Here is an 18504-nt window from a genome sequence, read left to right as displayed (position 1 = left end):
TCTCCTTCAGGCCGCCTTTGTGTGGCCCGGTGTGCTCGTGGCTGAAATGCCACAGAGATGCGCCAACGATAAAGCTTAGAGGTCAGGTGAAAAATTGTGGAAAACGGGACTTCGGGGGTAATGATGTCAATCATTGACCCTCTATGTATGGACGATGTGTCATTCTATGTTTTTGAGAAGAGCTTGTGCTGATATGTTCCTGTTTCCTTTCTTTCTTTCTGCTAGGTCAACATGGTCATCGGTATCCTTGTGTTTAACAAACTGGTGTCCAGAGATGGCATACTGGATAAAAAGCTGAAGCACCGAGCAGGGTATGACAGCACGTCCTTGTTAGTACCTCCGCCTTTTTTTCTTATTCTTCCCTTTGCCTGCAAAAAATACACACATCCTTTTGATAGTTTTTCCATATGGAAATTTAGACCCGCTTTCCATCGCTGTTGAGAGGAAAATTAGAGGTATAAACATAAAGAGGTCAGATCTCTCTCGGGACCCGCACGGATTCATATTTCTTTGGCAGAATCAGTCCAAGATGAAAGACCTTAAACACGCCCACATAGTGCTTGTTTCTGAGTAGTACCATGATGTGCATTTAAAGTGGTGGTCCGTGGTGGTTTTTGTGTTGTTTGTTAAGTTCTCGTTTATATTTCTGTCCCACAGACAGATGAGCGAGCCACATACAGGATTAACGCTCAAGTGTGCCAAATGTGGCGTCGTATCAACAACTGCTTTATCAGCAACCACAGCCAGCAATGCCATGTAAGTGTCTATCAGCGTCTCTGAATCGATAAGGTTATGCTACAGGGGGGTGTGTGTATGTATGTGATGTACACGGGCCGCTCCCAACACTAGATTCTGCAAATATGACACGTGAATGCTGAAACACTGCAGTTATTATGACATAAACAAGCCCATGTTTTCCAGTGCAGACTTGATTATGTTATCCAGACCCATTATCCCTCTCGCCTCTCTCCCTCACCCCACCCCCTCCCTTATCTGCCGCTCGTAGGGCGTCCCTGTGGAGTTCCTGTGTTGTCCTACCTCTGCTGGCTCTGACCTGGATGTCTGCAGTGCTCGCCATGACGGACAAGCGCTCCATCCTCTTTCAGATCCTCTTCGCCGTCTTTGACTCGCTGCAGGGTTTTGTCATCGTCATGGTGCACTGTGTCCTGCGGAGAGAGGTAGAGGATGGTTCCTAAACCCATTTCATCATTCTACTTCCTCTTTTTATTCCGTCCCAGATGCTTAGGCAGCTCAAAAATCCGAAACCTTACACTCCTAATTATTAAGAAGTAGGAAAACTATTTATTTTGGCATAGCAATCATGTTTTTAATGTCACTGGCCACTGAACAGAAGTAGACCAACTGGCAGAGGTCCAGTAATAATAACGCTGTCCATACAAGAATGTTATATATCCTTCAAATTTCACACGCTGCAAAAAAAAAAACCTGCTTACCTCACTTTCTTTAGGTACAAGACGCTTTCAGATGTCGGCTCAGAAATTGCCAAGATCCGATCAGCGGCGATGCTACGGGCACCTTCCCTAACGGCCACGCTCAGATAATGGTAGGCAGCTTCCTCCCCACTTATCTGCACTCATTACAGATCCTCTTCAGTGTAAACACACCCAGAGTTTTCTGATTATTTACGACATGAACATCTCCTTGTTCCCAATCGACCTCAATTTACTTTGTGCTCCTTTGCATGTTTTTTTTTTGCCATTCTTTCTCATATTCTCTTTAATATGGATTTAAAACGTGAATCTGTGATTTCCATAGGGGAATAATTTTCCAGATAACGCTTTGGTAAAGCTTCAATTACATGCAGGTTAGACACTCGGCCCTTTGAAAAATGACTTTATAGCCCGGAGGTCTTCTCAGGCCCTGAGCCCAGTACTTTATTTCTGTGTGATTGAACTCACTCTTTATGTTTGCCATGCATCCTTCTCACTCCCTCTCACTGGGTAATAGACAACTGTTTTGTGGCTGACCTTTTGAAACGGAACACCAGGCCCTCCATCTAACACGGCGCCACTGGCACATCATAGCAATGATCTGCCATTAGTATTCTAATACTCCTCAGAGTGAAATAGTTTTCACCATAGCGGAATGGTGTCATGGCCCCTCCGTTCAATACAATCATTAGCAGCAGGCTCAGAATGCTTCCCAGCTGCTGCTTTTACCGCTACAACCACTTTTTTTCTACATGGATTTTATTGATATATTGTTAGAATGAAGCCGAGAAACAAAATGACCCCGGTGCAGTTCACTGCGGAATCTTACAAAACAGCTACTGATTGTTTTCAGAGGTGTGTATGCACTTTTTTTAAGTCTTATTATTTGTAACACTGACAGCTTGACTGTTCTCTATCTTACAGACGGACTTTGAGAAGGACGTGGACATCGCCTGCCGCTCAGGTAAGGAGCAGACAGTGTGATAGTTAACAAGATTCTCTTTCAGTTTGCCTGTTAAAAACACAAAAAGGAGGTTAGACAGCAAAACAAAAATGGCTCATGTTATGTAACAACCACCAATCCTCACAGGAGGCTTCACAGTGGAACAGTGAATTTAATCAAAGAACAAAACATTACAAAGAGCGCTCACAAGCTTTTGTTGAAGGGGAAATGCAATTTGAATTGATTAAAACACATTTTGTAGCAATAAGTTGTGAATATTAATAGCTTTTCCTTGCATAATATGTCCGATTAACACATCTACAAGGTCAAAAGACGTATAGCTCTGCAGAAGTCACGTCTAGATGGATTCTCTTTACTCACTGAAGTGATGAAGAAGAGAAGATAACCGCTGTCTAGCCCCGATGTTCCTCACGGCCAACATGACGTCACACTGTGCAGTCTCACAGAGCCGGTGGTCACGCCTGAAACGTAAAGGCAAGGCAGACAGGTGTTACTCCGAAATCAAGGACCAGACTTATGCTGCAACTCACAGTAACGCTCTTTGCACATTAGTCTCAGGGCTCACACACTCCCAACGGAGGCAACGGAAGTGAGATCAAAGGAACTCTTCTTTATGAATATGAAATCACTTGATCACTAGACTCTGTTGGCACTAATTCAGCTTGAAACAAAAAGGCAATTACCAGTTCTTATTTGCTGTCTTCGTAATCCACTTTCAGATATTTTCCGTGTGGGATTTATCAGATAGGATTTCTTTAGGGAAATGTTTTTATACTCAGCAAGGTCATGATACCAGGCAACAAGTTTAGATGAAGGGAATGAAGCACTGACAATTTTAGAGAGAGATTGAAAACACAAAAAGCATATTTGCTGTGAAATCCTCCAGTCCCCTCTGTCTGTATGATATGTGTGCTTTGTCCCCCTCCTCCTTTGTCAGTCGGGTCTAGTTTATTTGAATGATCTTGTTCTTTTTGTCTGGATCGTCTGCGACTACTTCCTGACACATTCTTACGCATCATTGTATCGTTGTGCCCCGCAGCACTCCACAAAGACATGGGTTCTTGTCGTGCCGCCACCATAACAGGCACCCTGTCCCGCATTTCCCTCAATGATGAAGAGGATGAGAAGGGCCACGAGGGTCTCAACTACTCCACGTTGCCTGGCAACATCATCTCCAAAGTAATCATCCAGCAGCCTTCAGCTCTGCACATGCCGATGGGAGTGGGTGATCTGAAAGAGCAGTGCATGGTCGACAGCGGCGGCGACATGCGCCGCGCTGTTTACCTGTGCACGGATGATGCCATACGCCAGAGCGACCAAGAAATGGGAGGCCATGACATTGACGGCCACCCTTCACAGGGCCAGATGATGGAGACAGACTACATAGTCATGCCTCGTGCCTCTGCGGCAGCAGTGTCAGGGTCGGGCAATATGCCCACTCTCCTAAAAGAGGACACCAAGATGAACATCACTATGGATACGCTGTCGCATGAGAGGCTGATGCATTACAAGATGAGTCCTGACTTCAATATCAGCCCGTCAGGCATGGACCACATGAATGTGAACCTGGAGCAGCAGTATCCTAGCGCTCCAGATCAGATGCAAAGTCTGCCCTTTGAACCTCGCACGGCTGTTAAGAACTTCCTAGCTGAGATGGAGGAGAACGCCGGGCTTTCACGAAGTGAGACAGGGTCAACAATATCTATGAGCTCCTTAGAGGTACATACATACATATCAAGTGTGCAAACAGCAGGGGATCACAGCTGCTGTACATTGGGACATTTCTGCGTGTAATATTGTAATACTCTAACCTGATGACTTCATATTTTTACAGAGACGAAAGTCGCGGTACTCTGATCTGGACTTTGAGGTATGTTGTTGTGTTTCTTTTATGTATTTGCATCAAGCTTCCCTATTCAAAGAAAAGCCATTTTTTGCAGATGTTTGTCATTTGATTTACGAGCACTTGTTGTGCCTCTTAAGCTTATTAGAGTTCCACAGCCTTGACTGGAGACTTACTGAGGCTGTGTAGCTTTAAGTCAAAACAAGGCTGTCATCTGACAAACAGGCAGCAGATCCCATCTACATCTTATCCTTCTCCATCTCTTACATCCATTAGCTATACGTTAATTTCCCAAATGTATGCTTTTTTAAAGTCATTTGCACATTTCACATCTGATTTTCTACCACTGGTGCCACACTGGTTAGATTGGCTTGCAAACACATAACCAAACCCCCTTTGACAGGTTTCAGCATTTACTTTGCATTGTTATATCAGGGCTTTACTGCATAAACAAGATACAACACTTCTGAATTAAAGGAAACATGTAAAACATAGTGTTTAGCACGCATTTAAAAAAAGTCCAGTCAGATGCACACCCCCACTTAAAGTCTGCGTCAAGACTTTGTCATAATTGCTTCCTGTACAGGACCCAAACACAAAATGAAGCAAATGAACTTAAGTTGCAAATTGCATTATGTTTTATGGTGTCCAGTCAAAATCACATTGTTTCCTTTATTTTGGTAGCTGCTTGTATAAATATGCAGACACGAGTACATACGTATCGAACCTGGCCTTTAAGTAACAGCCATGACACACTAACTAATGGATAGAGTTGGAGGGGATGGAGAGGAACATGCATTTCCATTATTGGCTGTCAATACCAAAGCAAAAACCCCCTTGCCATTGCAGAAAGTCATGCACACCAGGAAAAGACACATGGAGCTGTTCCAGGAACTGAATCAGAAATTTCAAACCCTGGACCGATTTCGAGACATACCAAATATGGGCAGCATGGTGAGTAACAGGAAACCAGGGGGCGGGGGTGTGGCTGTTGTAGCCAATTAAAGAGAGCACAACATTCCAAAATACCCCGATTTAGACACAGTATATTCGGTGCAGGAACATAGAATGTGTGATTGTGCAAATGAGCAGTTATGTAGCCGATGTATTCATGTGGAAGTGAAGCCCTCCTTTACCTAGTGGGCTTGTCAGCAGCTGGCGGGAGGGGAAGGGGGCGAGTAGGGGAGCGAGTAGGAGGTGTGGTGCTGCCCCCTTCAAAAGCACCGAAGCATTTTATCCACAAGGCCAGTCTGAGGGAAGAAAGCAGTCGAGTGCATCCATTCCAATGCAAGGCCATGAATGCACTTTTTATTTACATGCACATTTATCTACTGAGCAACCCCCCATCATTTTTCCATTAATGCATGGCCGATGATTTAATCCACATCTATACAAATATGACCTTAAGTTTTGCTCTTCTCTTATTGTAAGTATCCCAGGCTCTCCCAGTGTTCCAATTTCCTGTCCACATTGGATACAAAAAAGTAAAGAGGCCATTATTGGACTTCCCTCTAAAGTTCAAGTCCAACCAACACAGCCACACTGCTGCTGCGTATGTTTAGACGACGTTGGCCATACAGCCATCTTTTTTGGCTCCTCCTAATCTTTTTGCACTCACATTTCAATCACGCTGCAGCACAATGTAATTTGTGGCCTCGTTGCTTAGTTACCACTGCGAGTTCTTTTGTATAGGAATTGATAACGACATCCTCGGACGCCCCCCCCCCCCAAATGAATCTACTGCAGAGCTGGCTGCAGATATTTGTATCCATTCTCTATTCCCTGACTGGGAGCAGCTTCTCTCCCCTTCTTTTTGCGTGGAGTTTCTTTGGGACTGTCAATGAGAGCACACACTCAGATGAATGGCTTCCAGATAAAGCCCCATATAGTGCAGTTTTTCCACGCCTGCAGAAAACACACAACTCTTACCACAGCGTCATGATAATTGTAGAAGCATGGTCACATTTAATACACTACCATTATCTTTTTGTTGTTTGACTTTTTCCCCCCAGCATTAATCCATTATTTTCAATTAGCTACAGGCAGGGTTTCATTTAATGCCTTTTTTCTTCAAATGACAAGAAACGTTGTTGAGTTTTGCTGTAAAAGATGTCATGCTACTAATATCGCCCCCCCCCCTCCCGTCCTCCGCCCCCACCCCCACCCCCCGGGCCATTGTTCACAGGACAAGGCAATGCCAAACAAGAACCCGTGGGAGAGCTACAATCCAGCCTGTGAGTACCAGAATTACGCCACTATGAATGTACTAGAATCCGACACCAAGGACTCCCTGGAGATGACGGCCGCCGAGTGGGAAAAGTGCGTCAACTTACCCTTAGACATCCAGGAGGGAGACTTCCAAACCGAGGTCTAGAAGTGAACGAGAAAGGAGAAAATGCAAACTAGGAAAAAAAAAAAGGAAGGAGGAGAGAGGATGTATTTTGCACTGAATAAAGCAACAGACTTTTCTAACAGCCTTGGCATACATATCTGGATATTACGAGTGTGGCAGGGACATTATGTGCCAATACAATATAAGGACGTGGAGGAGAGAGAGAGGAAAAAAGAGGAAAAAAAAAGGGAAGAAAAAAAAACATCAGTGTTACTTTTTTGTATTCTCACTAGTGTACTTAGTGTGGGGCAGCCTGGTGTACAATATTTACCATCATGTGTTTCCAAAATTATCCGTTGAGGAATTGGGCGAAAAAAGGTAATCTCTCTAGACGAAACCTCACAAAAGCAAAATGACATGCCATGTCGTCCCCCCACCCCGGCTTCATTGGGTCCAGTTTTGATTTCAGAAAACTGGACCCCGGGAGCACAATGTATATATTTATGCAGGTTTTTAAAAAGTTTATAACAGTCTGTTTGGCCATTACTACACTTTTTACTTTATGATATAAAAACATGGGAGGCAAAGAGGATTTTTTCAGTCATATTAAAAATGAATGTTTGTCAAGCTACATTCTTCATTGCTTTAAATGCAATAAAGATAATACTCACTTTTATATAAATAATATATTTCACAACTTTAATACTGCAGAATCTGCTTGAAGGATCCCAGCAAGCTCTCTCATCTGCAGCTCTGTATAAAATATTTAAAAACAAAATGTTGTATGGTGTAAATAAACTTTTGTCTACATATGTTTTACTTGTGCCAATTTATTTTAATGAGAAAAAAAAATGCCAACCTGATCAAAAGTTATAGCGGAGAAATGTTAACATTTGAAAAGGAATGTAAATAAAAGAGGAAATATGTTCGTACTGCTTCAGAGGTTGTGTCAAGTTTATGTGCTTTTGTTGCCTGGAAACGCATCACTCACACACTGATTATCCACCCATATAACCTGAACATGACATCAGACCAAACCCGATTAGAATATTAAGGGTGAGGCGAAAGCAAATGACTTTTAATTGCTTAATTGAGTGTTCCGAGATGATTACATAAAATGGATGAAGGGTAATTTCTTTGAAGGTCCGGAATGTGTAATCACGATTTAGTAAATAAGTGTAATCCGGGACGGCACACACTCGTCTGCTGAGGAATCCAGCCTCAAAAATTGCAGCTGTTTCCTTCTTCGCAATTCAAAAGTTAACGTGTGACTGTCGTTCACATGTCAGTGCTCCTGTTGTGCCTCCAGAGGGGGTTAACAGGATAGAATAAGTCAAATTGTCCAGGGGAGACGAAAGGCAGAAATCAGAGGATCTTGGGGGCTTACGTGTAAATCTTGTTTGTGCTGTTGGCCTGCAGTATGGCAGCAGACACTTCAGCAATAAGCGCATCAGTGTCCCCCAACCACCGCCCCCCATAGGAACCAGTGGTCCGTCCAACAAGATGAAGAAAAGAATGGTGGAGGCGGTGTCGCTGAGATCCGCACCAGCGAGAGCGACAGCCAGCAAAGGGTGACAAGGAGAGCAAAAAAAGGAGGCAGAGAACGGAAAGAATTAATGAACACAGACTTCATTAGGCTCACATGAATGAGGAGTCGCAGTGGCGCTCTTAATGTTGTTAGGCTGATTGTATGTGGGCTGCAGTCTAGACGTTTAAATCAGAATTTACAGTGCGTTACAGTGACAACTTTCACATTTAATTAGGTTAATGATATACAGTGTTGGAGGCTTTGTGAGAGTGCCAACCTATAATATAGACTCCACCAGTTTCACTCATATACTGTAATTCAGTTTATGGGCTGTGGAGAATGTTATTCTGGCAAATTAGAGGAATATAAGCAAAGTCAGGGGAATGGATCTCAATGCTTGTATACCTTTGTACGGACTGAATATGACCAATTATATGAAGCTGATGTGCAAAAACTGCAAAGTCATCATTTAACGGAACACTACGATGATTTAATCCATTATCGAATATATTATTACACTGAGAAAAACAAGACAACTTGTTTGAAAAAGCAACATACATTTTGGGGTAATACATTCTTATGTATTTTCATGTAGGATGGCTAGGAAACCTGTAAAACATTGTTTGATATACTATACAATGTTTGAATCTGCAGGACTTCAATGTTTTCTATTGAGGAGTCCGGAAAGAAGCATAAACTGCATTATGGATTTCATTTAGTGTTTAAGACTAGACTGAACAATTTGTTAATTATTTTTATATGAAATGAATCTATACTTTGTCTCCAATGATTCAAATACAGAATGTGGAGCGTCTGGTGCAGATGCAGATCAAGCAGTCATGCTTGAAATAAACAAGGTCACCTTAGTTTCGAGAGACAGATGACATGAACTGTTAAACACATTTTGTTTACCAGTTTGTGCTGCAGCTATAATGTTTTCCCTGGAAGACATTTTCCCTTCTGCACAACGAATGTCGTCAGAAGGACAAAAACATTAGACTAGTTTGTGATGCTTTGAATGTGTCTGGCAGTTAACTGTCGCTGTCTGGATTGTGCCTCGTACTCTCAAACTCAGTCACACTAAAAGGTCCACAACACTTTTGTTGCAGATTTCTTCCTTTCACTCTTGATTCTGTCTTATTCAGACAGAATGAGCCTTAAGTATTTTGCCTTTTATCACGACAGTATACGATAAAAGGTCATACGGCTGGTTGTTATTGATTTTTACCATGTGAAAAGGTGTAATGTGTGGATAAATGGATAAAGTAGCATGTCCAAAAGCATTAAATTGTACCTATGCTACACTATAGTCTGAAAAATGTTGCAGTGTGATTCCCTACCAGGGGGTTCAAACCCCATTTGGCAGACTTTGGTTCCATCTGGTCCTGTCCTCGCTGTAACCTTTAAAAATGGTTTCACTTTGTTGTATTTCAAACCTATTTGATCCCGCTGTTGTCAGGGAGATGAAGAACAATTTGTATTCTAATATAAATACAAAGAAGAGAAAGCGGAATAGAAATTACTTTAAAATGTCTATATTTGTAAATAAACTCTATCTATACAAGCAGGTAAATGGTTTTAAACCCCAATTTCTAGTCCTTTAATCGTCCGCATTGATGGTGGCAACCCAATACAACCTGCCAATCACTACACATGTACCCAGCATTATTATCTACAATTCATTTACAAAGCAGAATCGGAGTCACAATGAATGATAAATACCACACTAAAGTGAGATCTAGGAGGATAAACGTGAATACTGTAAGTCTCCAGTCTGTGATTATTATTGACATCATGTGCCAGCCTCCATGACGGTCATGTGAACGAGGCAATGCTTTAGTTGCTCCGTCCGTACGTAGAACTGTGGCAGGTTGACAAGCCTGCCGGACACATCGCCATTTGGGAGTGACTGGCAACTCCCCACAGCCCCATAAGAGCAGAGAGGTCAACCTGCTTAGGGGCTGCAAATACTGAATCAACATAATCACATCGATCCTGCATCACAGTTCTCCTTGGAGGCAGACTGAAGGGTAAACCGAGCCAACGTTCAAACTGTCAAGGGCCTGTCGGGAAGGTCAAGACCACAGGAAACACTCGGCGGTCCAAAATCGCAGGAACTATTGACAAAGATATGACAAGGGAGTAACTGGAACAGCCCCGTCATCATCATTGTACCTGTGCCAAGTAGTTCAATCTCAGAAGCGGTTTAAATCTTTTATTTCTATGACAGTGGTTAGATGCGACAGTTAGGGCGATGCTGTAGTTTGTGGGATAGCTAAACATTAATTGCTGGTCGCTAACAGTGAGGAAAAGCTCTGAGGCAAACCTGAAGGACTGTACAGTAGGTATTTACCATGAGCCGGATAATGCATTATAGTCTTTGATCCTGTGAACAGCTAAGATAGATGATGAGGACAGAGACCCCTGACGATAGCTTCACTGCTCCATAACCCCTTCTGGGATCCACAACACACAATCATCTCTACCTTTTTGATAAAAGAGTCCGACTTGCAAAACCTTTCCTATACTGTATTGACACACAAATATGTACAACAGCTTTATTTGGGTTACGGACAAATACTCTACGCGTGAGCTCTGGTAATAAGTGAGCTGGTGAGGCGTGATGCTGATTAGTATGAGACCATACATGTCCTTACGGTCTGAATCCCTACTGATGTCTCTGCGGTAACATTGTGTATGAGCACTGAAGATGCTGGATGTCTTATGTGCGGTTTGGGATTTTCACTTACCTTCCATTTCTGACTTAACATGATTTGGGCCTGAGACACCCTGGCAACTAAATGATGTGGTCATATCTATCTCCTGATAGTAAAGAGATACAAACATACAGAGATAAGAAAGAGTGAGCCAAGCTTAGGACTTACCTGGATCCCTTTATTACTGACTCACCAAATGTGGTCTAATCTTTGGCCAACTCATTCCAAAACATTCTGCTGAGGCATTGGACATTTATTTATTTAATTTGTTGATACTACAGTGATTAGTTATTTAACAGCCTTAGCTGGAAACTGTCAATCAGTACGGGACAGTATCCCAAACCAAAGCTTCCCGGAGCTGCTAGCTAGACAGACTTTAAGACCGTGCATGAACAGACCCTCTGCAGGTCAGGTCACATCATTTCTAGTGCGTAATGGTTAAATGATCACATTACTGTACTGTTTGAACCACATTGTGTCCTTCTTGTTCGCCTTGTATTAACTGACAAATACCTCAATTTCCTGATAGTTTTGAATTCAATTGAAAGATGTCCAGGCCTTGCAGGAGACCCAAACATGGAGCCCCCTTCAACATGGCTCAGTCGCCATGTGGGTTTTGTGTTGGTGTGCAGTGAGTGCCTTCGTTCAACCAAACCCAATTATTGCGCATTGCTTTTGTGTGATCAGCTCATAGGACGCTCTCCCAGAGGCCTTGTGGAACTTCAAGGTGGTATTTTAAAAGCCTGAGCTGAACTGCAGCTTCATTTCATTTTTATAATATTTCTTTGGAGTTTCTACCTTCTACAAATCACTTTTTTAGATCCGATGTATTCCTACAGGTTTGATGTCTCCATACATTAGCTTTAATGTGTAGAACGTATTCGATCAAGTGCTACAGCGCCTCTCAAGAAAAACTATTTTTTTACAGAATTGAAAGTGTCTGGATCTCATGGAATCGCATCCCATTAATACTGACATTTTTATTTAACAGTACTAAAAAACTCCTGAACCTGAAATACAGTGCAAGTGACAAGGGAGAGGATTAGACAAGCATGGCTTTGCATAAGAAAAATGCAGGAGAAAAATAAGAAATAGGAAAAGGAAAAACCACAATCAGTGAAAACCAAAGTCTTGTGATTGGATTTTTGGAGTTCTAGGGCTCCATGCTAGCTTGGCACAGAGTTTGTTTTATGTATGTGGGGCTGGCAGATCTCATAATGGCTCAACTCAAAGCAGACTCGCACAACAGTTATGACAAGGTACACAAAACCAGAGACCCTAATTGGATACGTACATACAATTTCATGCAAATCCATCCAAGGCAGCCAGGGGATGCACGTTGAGTAATGCTAATCCAAATATGAATGTATTTAACTGAACTGTCAGCTTCATCTGACATTTTACATGGACTTATTATACTCACAGAGGGTAATAGAGTCAAAGCCCCATAAGCTTTGAAGTGCAGAAATCACTGCCAGTATTGAGCACAAATGGCCAAACAAATCCATGTTACAGTTTGTTGTGTGTAAGTTAGAAAGGAATCACACAAATCAGGTTGAATTTTTATTTACCAAATGATGTCAGTGTGTAACAGGTTGTGTGTGTGTGATCAGTCTGGTGGTGGAAAAGAGAGGTTGCAGGTAACAGACGGACCCAGAATGATCAAATAAAAACTTTTGTGACTCAAAATGTCCCACCTGTACAGAAGGAGATTGTATTGGATTTAATGTGTTAGATTGAATGAACGTTTCTTATTGCGTCTCAAAAATTATAAGCTAGTGTGTCAAATATACTAATAAGTACATTAATACGCATTAAATACAGACAATAAATAATCCTGAATGGCTGAACACTGTTCAAATCGAGTGATAACGGTGGCTGATTCGTGCTGATGTCATCATTTTGACTCTCCGCAGCTGCATAGTCATTGTGCCACAGATGTTTAAAAGTCTTAAATATTAACCATGCAGTGCAAAATGATTGTAGGGGAGTCGGCTGATTACTGGGTACTGCAAGAACTGTCCAATTGTTACACCGGTTATGTGTTCATTTAAAAGTTTGACATAACCTCCACAATCATGAATGGAATGCCTCTTTAGCTAATCACACTCACAAACCACTTTTTTTTTTTTTTGAACATATGATGATACTTGTCTCCACTTGGTCCAGCTCTCAACATCTGGCTTAATTAATTCTCAAGAGGATGAAACCACACAAACATCTCACAGTGTAAAACTGAGCTCACAACATAAAGGCTCAGTTCCCCTCCAGGCTTCCTTACATTATCAGTTATCTTACATTCATGAGCCACAAACATTTGTTTTTTTTTAAATGGAACAGCTTAATAAATCATATCATCACTGCTTCCTCAATTATCCATTTGTGCACTGTTCATTTATATTTTTAATCCACACATTTTCACATTGAACCTCAGCCCCTCCTGAGTTAGACACAAGTTCCAAAAAAAAAGAAATTAAAAGAGGATCAAGCAAAGACCTTAATAGAAGCATTTTTAAGGGCTTTTGTTGGGGGAAAAAATCTGGAGCCCTGCCACAATAAATGGTACTTCTAAATCAGAAGAAGATTACATTACATTGCACTTCATCATGGTCTTCCAACACGGGGGAGCAAAGACCTGATGAACCCATTCAATTAACAACTGAGCCTTGAAAACACAAAACAGTAGCAACTGGTCCTCTTTCCTATTTTACACACACACACAGTGCAGGTTTGCCAGTAAAATGTTTCGACGTTCCTCTTAAATCACTGCAAGGAATTGAAAGAAAGAAGAGCAGGACATCCACCAACATTTCACCTCAGCAAAAAATATATTCTGTCATCTTCAAGAAATAAACCTTTGCAGAAAAAACAAACAAACCAAATAAATACGTATTCCTTTTTAAAATGTGTAAAGCCAATACCATATTACCATACAGTCAGCACTTAAAATGTCTAGAAAAGAGATTAGAGAGTTTAAACATTTAGAGGTTATACAGAACAGAATGTTGGGTGGGGGGGTGAAATACAACTTTGTGACTCTGCAGCTGTAATAAACATCTGTGTCACTTTTCAAACTGTTCCAGAAAATTCTCAAGGTGAGGAACTGAGTTGGAAGCAACTCTCAAAAGCCCAAAGTCATCAGTAATATTGGCTGGGAGAGACACAGCAATCAGTGTAAATGGCCCATTAAGGGGCAGGGACATGTCAAGTCAAAACCAAGGAGATCTGAATGACATCACTGCAAAGCCCTTCAACAATCACTAAATCAACAATCACAAATTACCGACATTCATTTATTGGGGGAATTTTTGATTTTCTAGTCCCTTTAAGATATGGTTGCGATGTCTACTAACACACTCGGAGCAGTTACTGACTTTCAGTGCACGTATTCGTCATCGCTCATGTCTGAGTCATCGGCCTCCACCTCGCCTTCGATCACAGACTTCTTCCCTCTGCAGCAGGAAACCACCAGGCCGATGAAGAAAGCCTGAAAGTAACAAGGAATGTAAACACCAGGGACGTTTTGATAATGATCATTTGATCAATAGAAGACAAACACCAGGAAAAAAGGTTATTAAATATTTCGTAGCGGAAATCAGCAGTGTGTAGGCGCGGAGAATCATTTTCCAATCGTTTCATTAGGAGTACAAATGAAATTATGACAGTGTGTTCTCGTGTTTTATGTCCCTAAAGAGAGTACAAGAGGTTCCTATTCAGCTGATTATCAAGGAAATTAAATGTTGCCTTATAAGACAAAGCAATTTGCCCTGATTCATTTCGACAAACGGTGATTGAATCCAACCTCGCTCGACTTATTCCAACTATTCTTACTGGTACAGGTTTGAACTGCTACCGGTTTGGTAGTTTAGAATTGATGATTAAGATGATGATGATGATGATGATGATGATGATGAAATGCCTGAACTCACCACAATAAATGCCCAGTTACCAAAGTAGTAGATTGTACGGAAGAACCAAAACTTGTGGAGGAACAGATAGGATCTCGTCACGGTGCATTGGTCTGAAAGGCAGAGAGAGAAAACACACATCAATCTTCTGACGAGGATATACAAAATATAAAAAAAGTCAAATAAAAACTAGAGCAAAAACAATAGCTTTTAATAAATGGTATTAACTTTGATTTAATAAATGATGTGAACTTGAACTTAGACGAAACAGATCCACCGTCAGTTTCCCAAAAAAATGGGAGTAAATTGGTTCATTGGTTGATATTTGCAAGAAATGTTTAGAAATCTTAAGTTGCTAAATCTGTTTGTAGGACCGCACACGGACTATAACCTGAAACTGAAAGAGCTAATCTAGTCAGAAGTCTATTACTTCTTGCATTTTAAGCAGCGGTCAGCCAATTGATGTCCATGACGACAACATTTGCTGTACATATTTATAGACACACAGCTGCATGGTCCAGGTTTACAGAGTAACTTTCAGCCTACGAGCAGACAAAACTAACACAGCAACATCAGCAACATCAGGTAGGGAACAAGAGCACCAAATCAGTGGGCATGATAGTGTTATCTTGGTCATTTTCACCTTTGAGTCACAAGCATCTAAGAAAGAATCAACAAAATGTATTAAAAGAGCTTTGGGGGTCAATTCATAAAAACACTGTGGTAGATTTAATGTTCCGAAAAAGGGAAGATAACAATCACACACTATGGTATGGAGCCCAAAAACAAACAATCATAATAAAAAGAGACAAATCAATTGCTAAGACGTGGAGCGCGTTCAGGTCAAGCTCGTCTCCGTAACGCAATAAGACAACGATAGTACAGGAAAGAGGAAAGTCATGTAGCTGTCAGTGTGGATACGTCTTAGATAAGAGTTGGAGTGATGTTACGTTCAAGACTTTTACACTGAAAACCGACTGTTCCTTATAAAATATGTAAAACGTTAAAGCCTGCACATTCACAAGGTCGTCCTCCATTTGTAGAGGGAGTAAACACAGGACTATAGCTTAACTAACCTTTCATCTCATTTCATTCAAAAGGTACATTTTGACCCCTTTCAAGCTTTTCACAGCTATTCTCCATACTTAAAGCCACTTTGCCAGGTTTATGACTTTAAAAGAAGATGTAATACATAATATATTGATAGATTATTGTTCCTTTTAATGGGAAATGGACAACGTCTATATGACAACGGCCATATAAGAGTACACACAGGTACAGTAGCTCAGTTTGTTGTACTTTACACTGTCTTGCTCAGATGTTACTGTTTGCATAGCCTGCAGCTGAATATACCTCACTGCTATAAATAAACCAGGAACCAGAACATTCCTGACTATCTGTGCTGCTCTAGCTTCGTTATCCCACCGTGGAACAATCCCAACTGCGAAGAAACAACCACAAGATAAAAATACATCGACAGCCAGCTTCCCTCTTTGATTAATTAGCAGTTTACATACTTATGGAGGTAAATGAATTCTCATCACAGCCGTGAGAAGTTTACGCCTTTGTGTTTGTTGATATCAAACGCATGTAAAATATGTGAGAGTGTACGCCTCGGTGTGTGTGGGTCGTGTTAATGTAAAGTGACAGGAATAAGAAAGATGTGAAATCAGGAGGAGAAGAAGAATAGTCTAGTTATGATTGGTTACTGGTGTGGTTACAGTAGAGTCGTTCATTCAAGCGATACCCACTCAACTTTGACAGTCAATGATACAAATGGTTAAAAAATGTGGTTTAGACGTTCTACATTTACGAGATTTAGATTGTTTGGCAAAAATGGGGCACGGCCTGAATGATGGTTGGAGATTTATCTGAGGGATCCAAGGGGGGATGATTCTATGACTTACAACTGAAAAGTTATAGGCCAAAACATATAAGTGGTAAAATTGAATGGGTTCTTCCCTGGATCACCGGATAGTTTTCCTATTTAAGCACCGGGAAATTATTTAGGTGACCTTTGAGAAGCACCGTGATGATGGGACACAAAAGTATGAGCTTGCAGATGCGTTTGCTGCGTCTGAACCCGACCGCACGTACACTTCTGTTGTACGTCGGCTTGGAAAATGAAGGCAATAATCAAATTCCCAGTGAAGTTCATGGCTTAACAGCGTGAGGAAGATGAATTTTGATTTTCACTTACGATAACACTGCGTAAAAGAAATGTGTTGCTGCTTGGTGCATTGAGGGGGAATCAGGACAATAATTCCATTCATTGTCTGTTAAGCAGATCTGTCCTTCACAGATCATGGCATCAGTTCAGATAGCTGCTGCTGCTGCTCTTATTGATCCCACTGCCACAGACTGCAGGGCTAATTTATGATTTTCTTTTAAGCTGAGTCATTCCGCTTCTAAGTGCACGAACGGAGACGCTGATGACGTCAAATGTGGAAACTGCTAATCGTATGCATGCTGTGTCAGGGTCTCTGCTCAGACGTCTTAATGGTTTTTAATGTGAGAACACAGGAAAGGAATCATCAGAATTACAAGTTCATTCATTAGCTCAGTCATGTGCACTGAAAATAAATATTTGAATAAACACACTATGTTAAATTCCTTATAGGTATCAGACTGGCGTTACATTACCGGCACAAGGCGATGGGAGGCAGCTAAAGAAGACAAAGTGCAGTGTCTGGCTACGTTACAGAGCCATCTGGAGCATTAACGCTAACCCTGCTGAGCTGCTCCTATCACACTGTTCCTTACACAGCCCTCCACACTGACTCATACCGAGCTATATGACAACACCGAGGTCCACGGAAATAACTGTGTGGTTTAGAATCTATTCATTAAAACCAGCATTTTCAAAAAAAAATCCGCCTTCCACAGTGTTGGGATCAAAAGTGGAGGAAAAAAAAAAAAGCTTTGTGTCTTTTTATCTACAATAAGGCGGAGACAGAGGCGACCCGGGGGAGAGCTGATGCTGTACCAACAATCACCTTTTACTTCACCAGGATCAACAGATAATAGAAAGAGCAAGTCTATGTTCATCCCCGTGTCTCCCCTCTTCTCCTCCTCCTCTACCTCAGCCATCTGTAGCTCTCCAGCTGCTTAGCTCAACTGTAGGGGCGAAGAACAGAGACCTACAGATGGTTCACAACAGTGGTCTGCCTAAACATATTATTGTGTACACCGTGACCCAGGTTCACCTTGAAATCATTATCGTTCCCTGATAAGAGCGCGGGGCGGTGGGTGAGCGCAGGTAATTTCACCTTGACTCATGATACCTGAGTGAGTCCTTCTCCTGTGTAGCGTGATGCATTATGTAGAGCTTTTATCTCTGCTTTCCCAACAAAGACCGCATGCACAGAAGACCGATGTGCACAAACACACACACACACACACATATTGTTCTTTGTGAATGCCTATCAATCAAAAAAGCACTCGTGTACAAATACGCTAGGCTTTTACTTTCCTCTGCATCTAAAAGCAATACAAGACTTGCATTCTTAAAATCCTTAGAGGATACGGATCCTTCAACTGGAGAGATCCTCAACAGAAGGAATCCATGTAGTAAAATAGATCCTTACTTGAAGAGACAAACCCATCAAGTAGTGCTCAGATACAAACACAAACAATGAAAACAACGCAGGAGACTACTCCATCGTTTTTTCTTTGTACAAGCAAAGTTAATATTAACTTTCTACAATAAAAAAATGTTGGCAAATAGGCAGAGGAGGGTTTGAGCTCACAAACCATCGTTG

The 18504-nt window shown here is 41.5% G+C and overlaps 2 protein-coding genes across 2 annotated transcripts in view; one reads left to right on the top strand and one right to left on the bottom strand.

Moving 5' to 3' along the window:
- Window positions 1-7502, top strand: part of adgrb3 (adhesion G protein-coupled receptor B3) — a 101587-nt gene extending 94085 nt beyond the window's left edge. Inside the window, exons 22-30 of the mRNA XM_076161932.1 lie at window positions 226-311; window positions 658-756; window positions 1007-1178; window positions 1469-1564; window positions 2376-2415; window positions 3455-4134; window positions 4250-4285; window positions 5108-5212; window positions 6444-7502. Of these exons, the coding sequence (XP_076018047.1) occupies window positions 226-311; window positions 658-756; window positions 1007-1178; window positions 1469-1564; window positions 2376-2415; window positions 3455-4134; window positions 4250-4285; window positions 5108-5212; window positions 6444-6632 (1503 nt within the window). The 3' untranslated portion in view covers window positions 6633-7502. The remainder of the gene's footprint in view (window positions 1-225; window positions 312-657; window positions 757-1006; window positions 1179-1468; window positions 1565-2375; window positions 2416-3454; window positions 4135-4249; window positions 4286-5107; window positions 5213-6443) is intronic.
- A 4883-nt stretch (window positions 7503-12385) lies between these two features.
- lmbrd1 (LMBR1 domain containing 1) overlaps window positions 12386-18504 on the bottom strand; it is a 56607-nt gene continuing 50488 nt past the window's right edge. The window contains exons 15-16 of the mRNA XM_076165282.1: window positions 14765-14856; window positions 12386-14322 (exon numbers count right to left, since the gene is read on the bottom strand). Of these exons, the coding sequence (XP_076021397.1) occupies window positions 14212-14322; window positions 14765-14856 (203 nt within the window). The 3' untranslated portion in view covers window positions 12386-14211. The remainder of the gene's footprint in view (window positions 14323-14764; window positions 14857-18504) is intronic.

This window comes from Genypterus blacodes, unplaced genomic scaffold, assembly GCF_046128005.1.
Source record: "Genypterus blacodes isolate CSIRO-AG114 ecotype Tasmania unplaced genomic scaffold, CSIRO-AGI_Gbla_v1 ptg000012l_1, whole genome shotgun sequence".
Taxonomy (NCBI): Eukaryota; Metazoa; Chordata; class Actinopteri; order Ophidiiformes; family Ophidiidae; genus Genypterus; species Genypterus blacodes.
The sequence above is the reverse complement of the archived record's forward strand: the minus strand, read 5'-3'. Positions and strand labels throughout refer to the sequence as shown.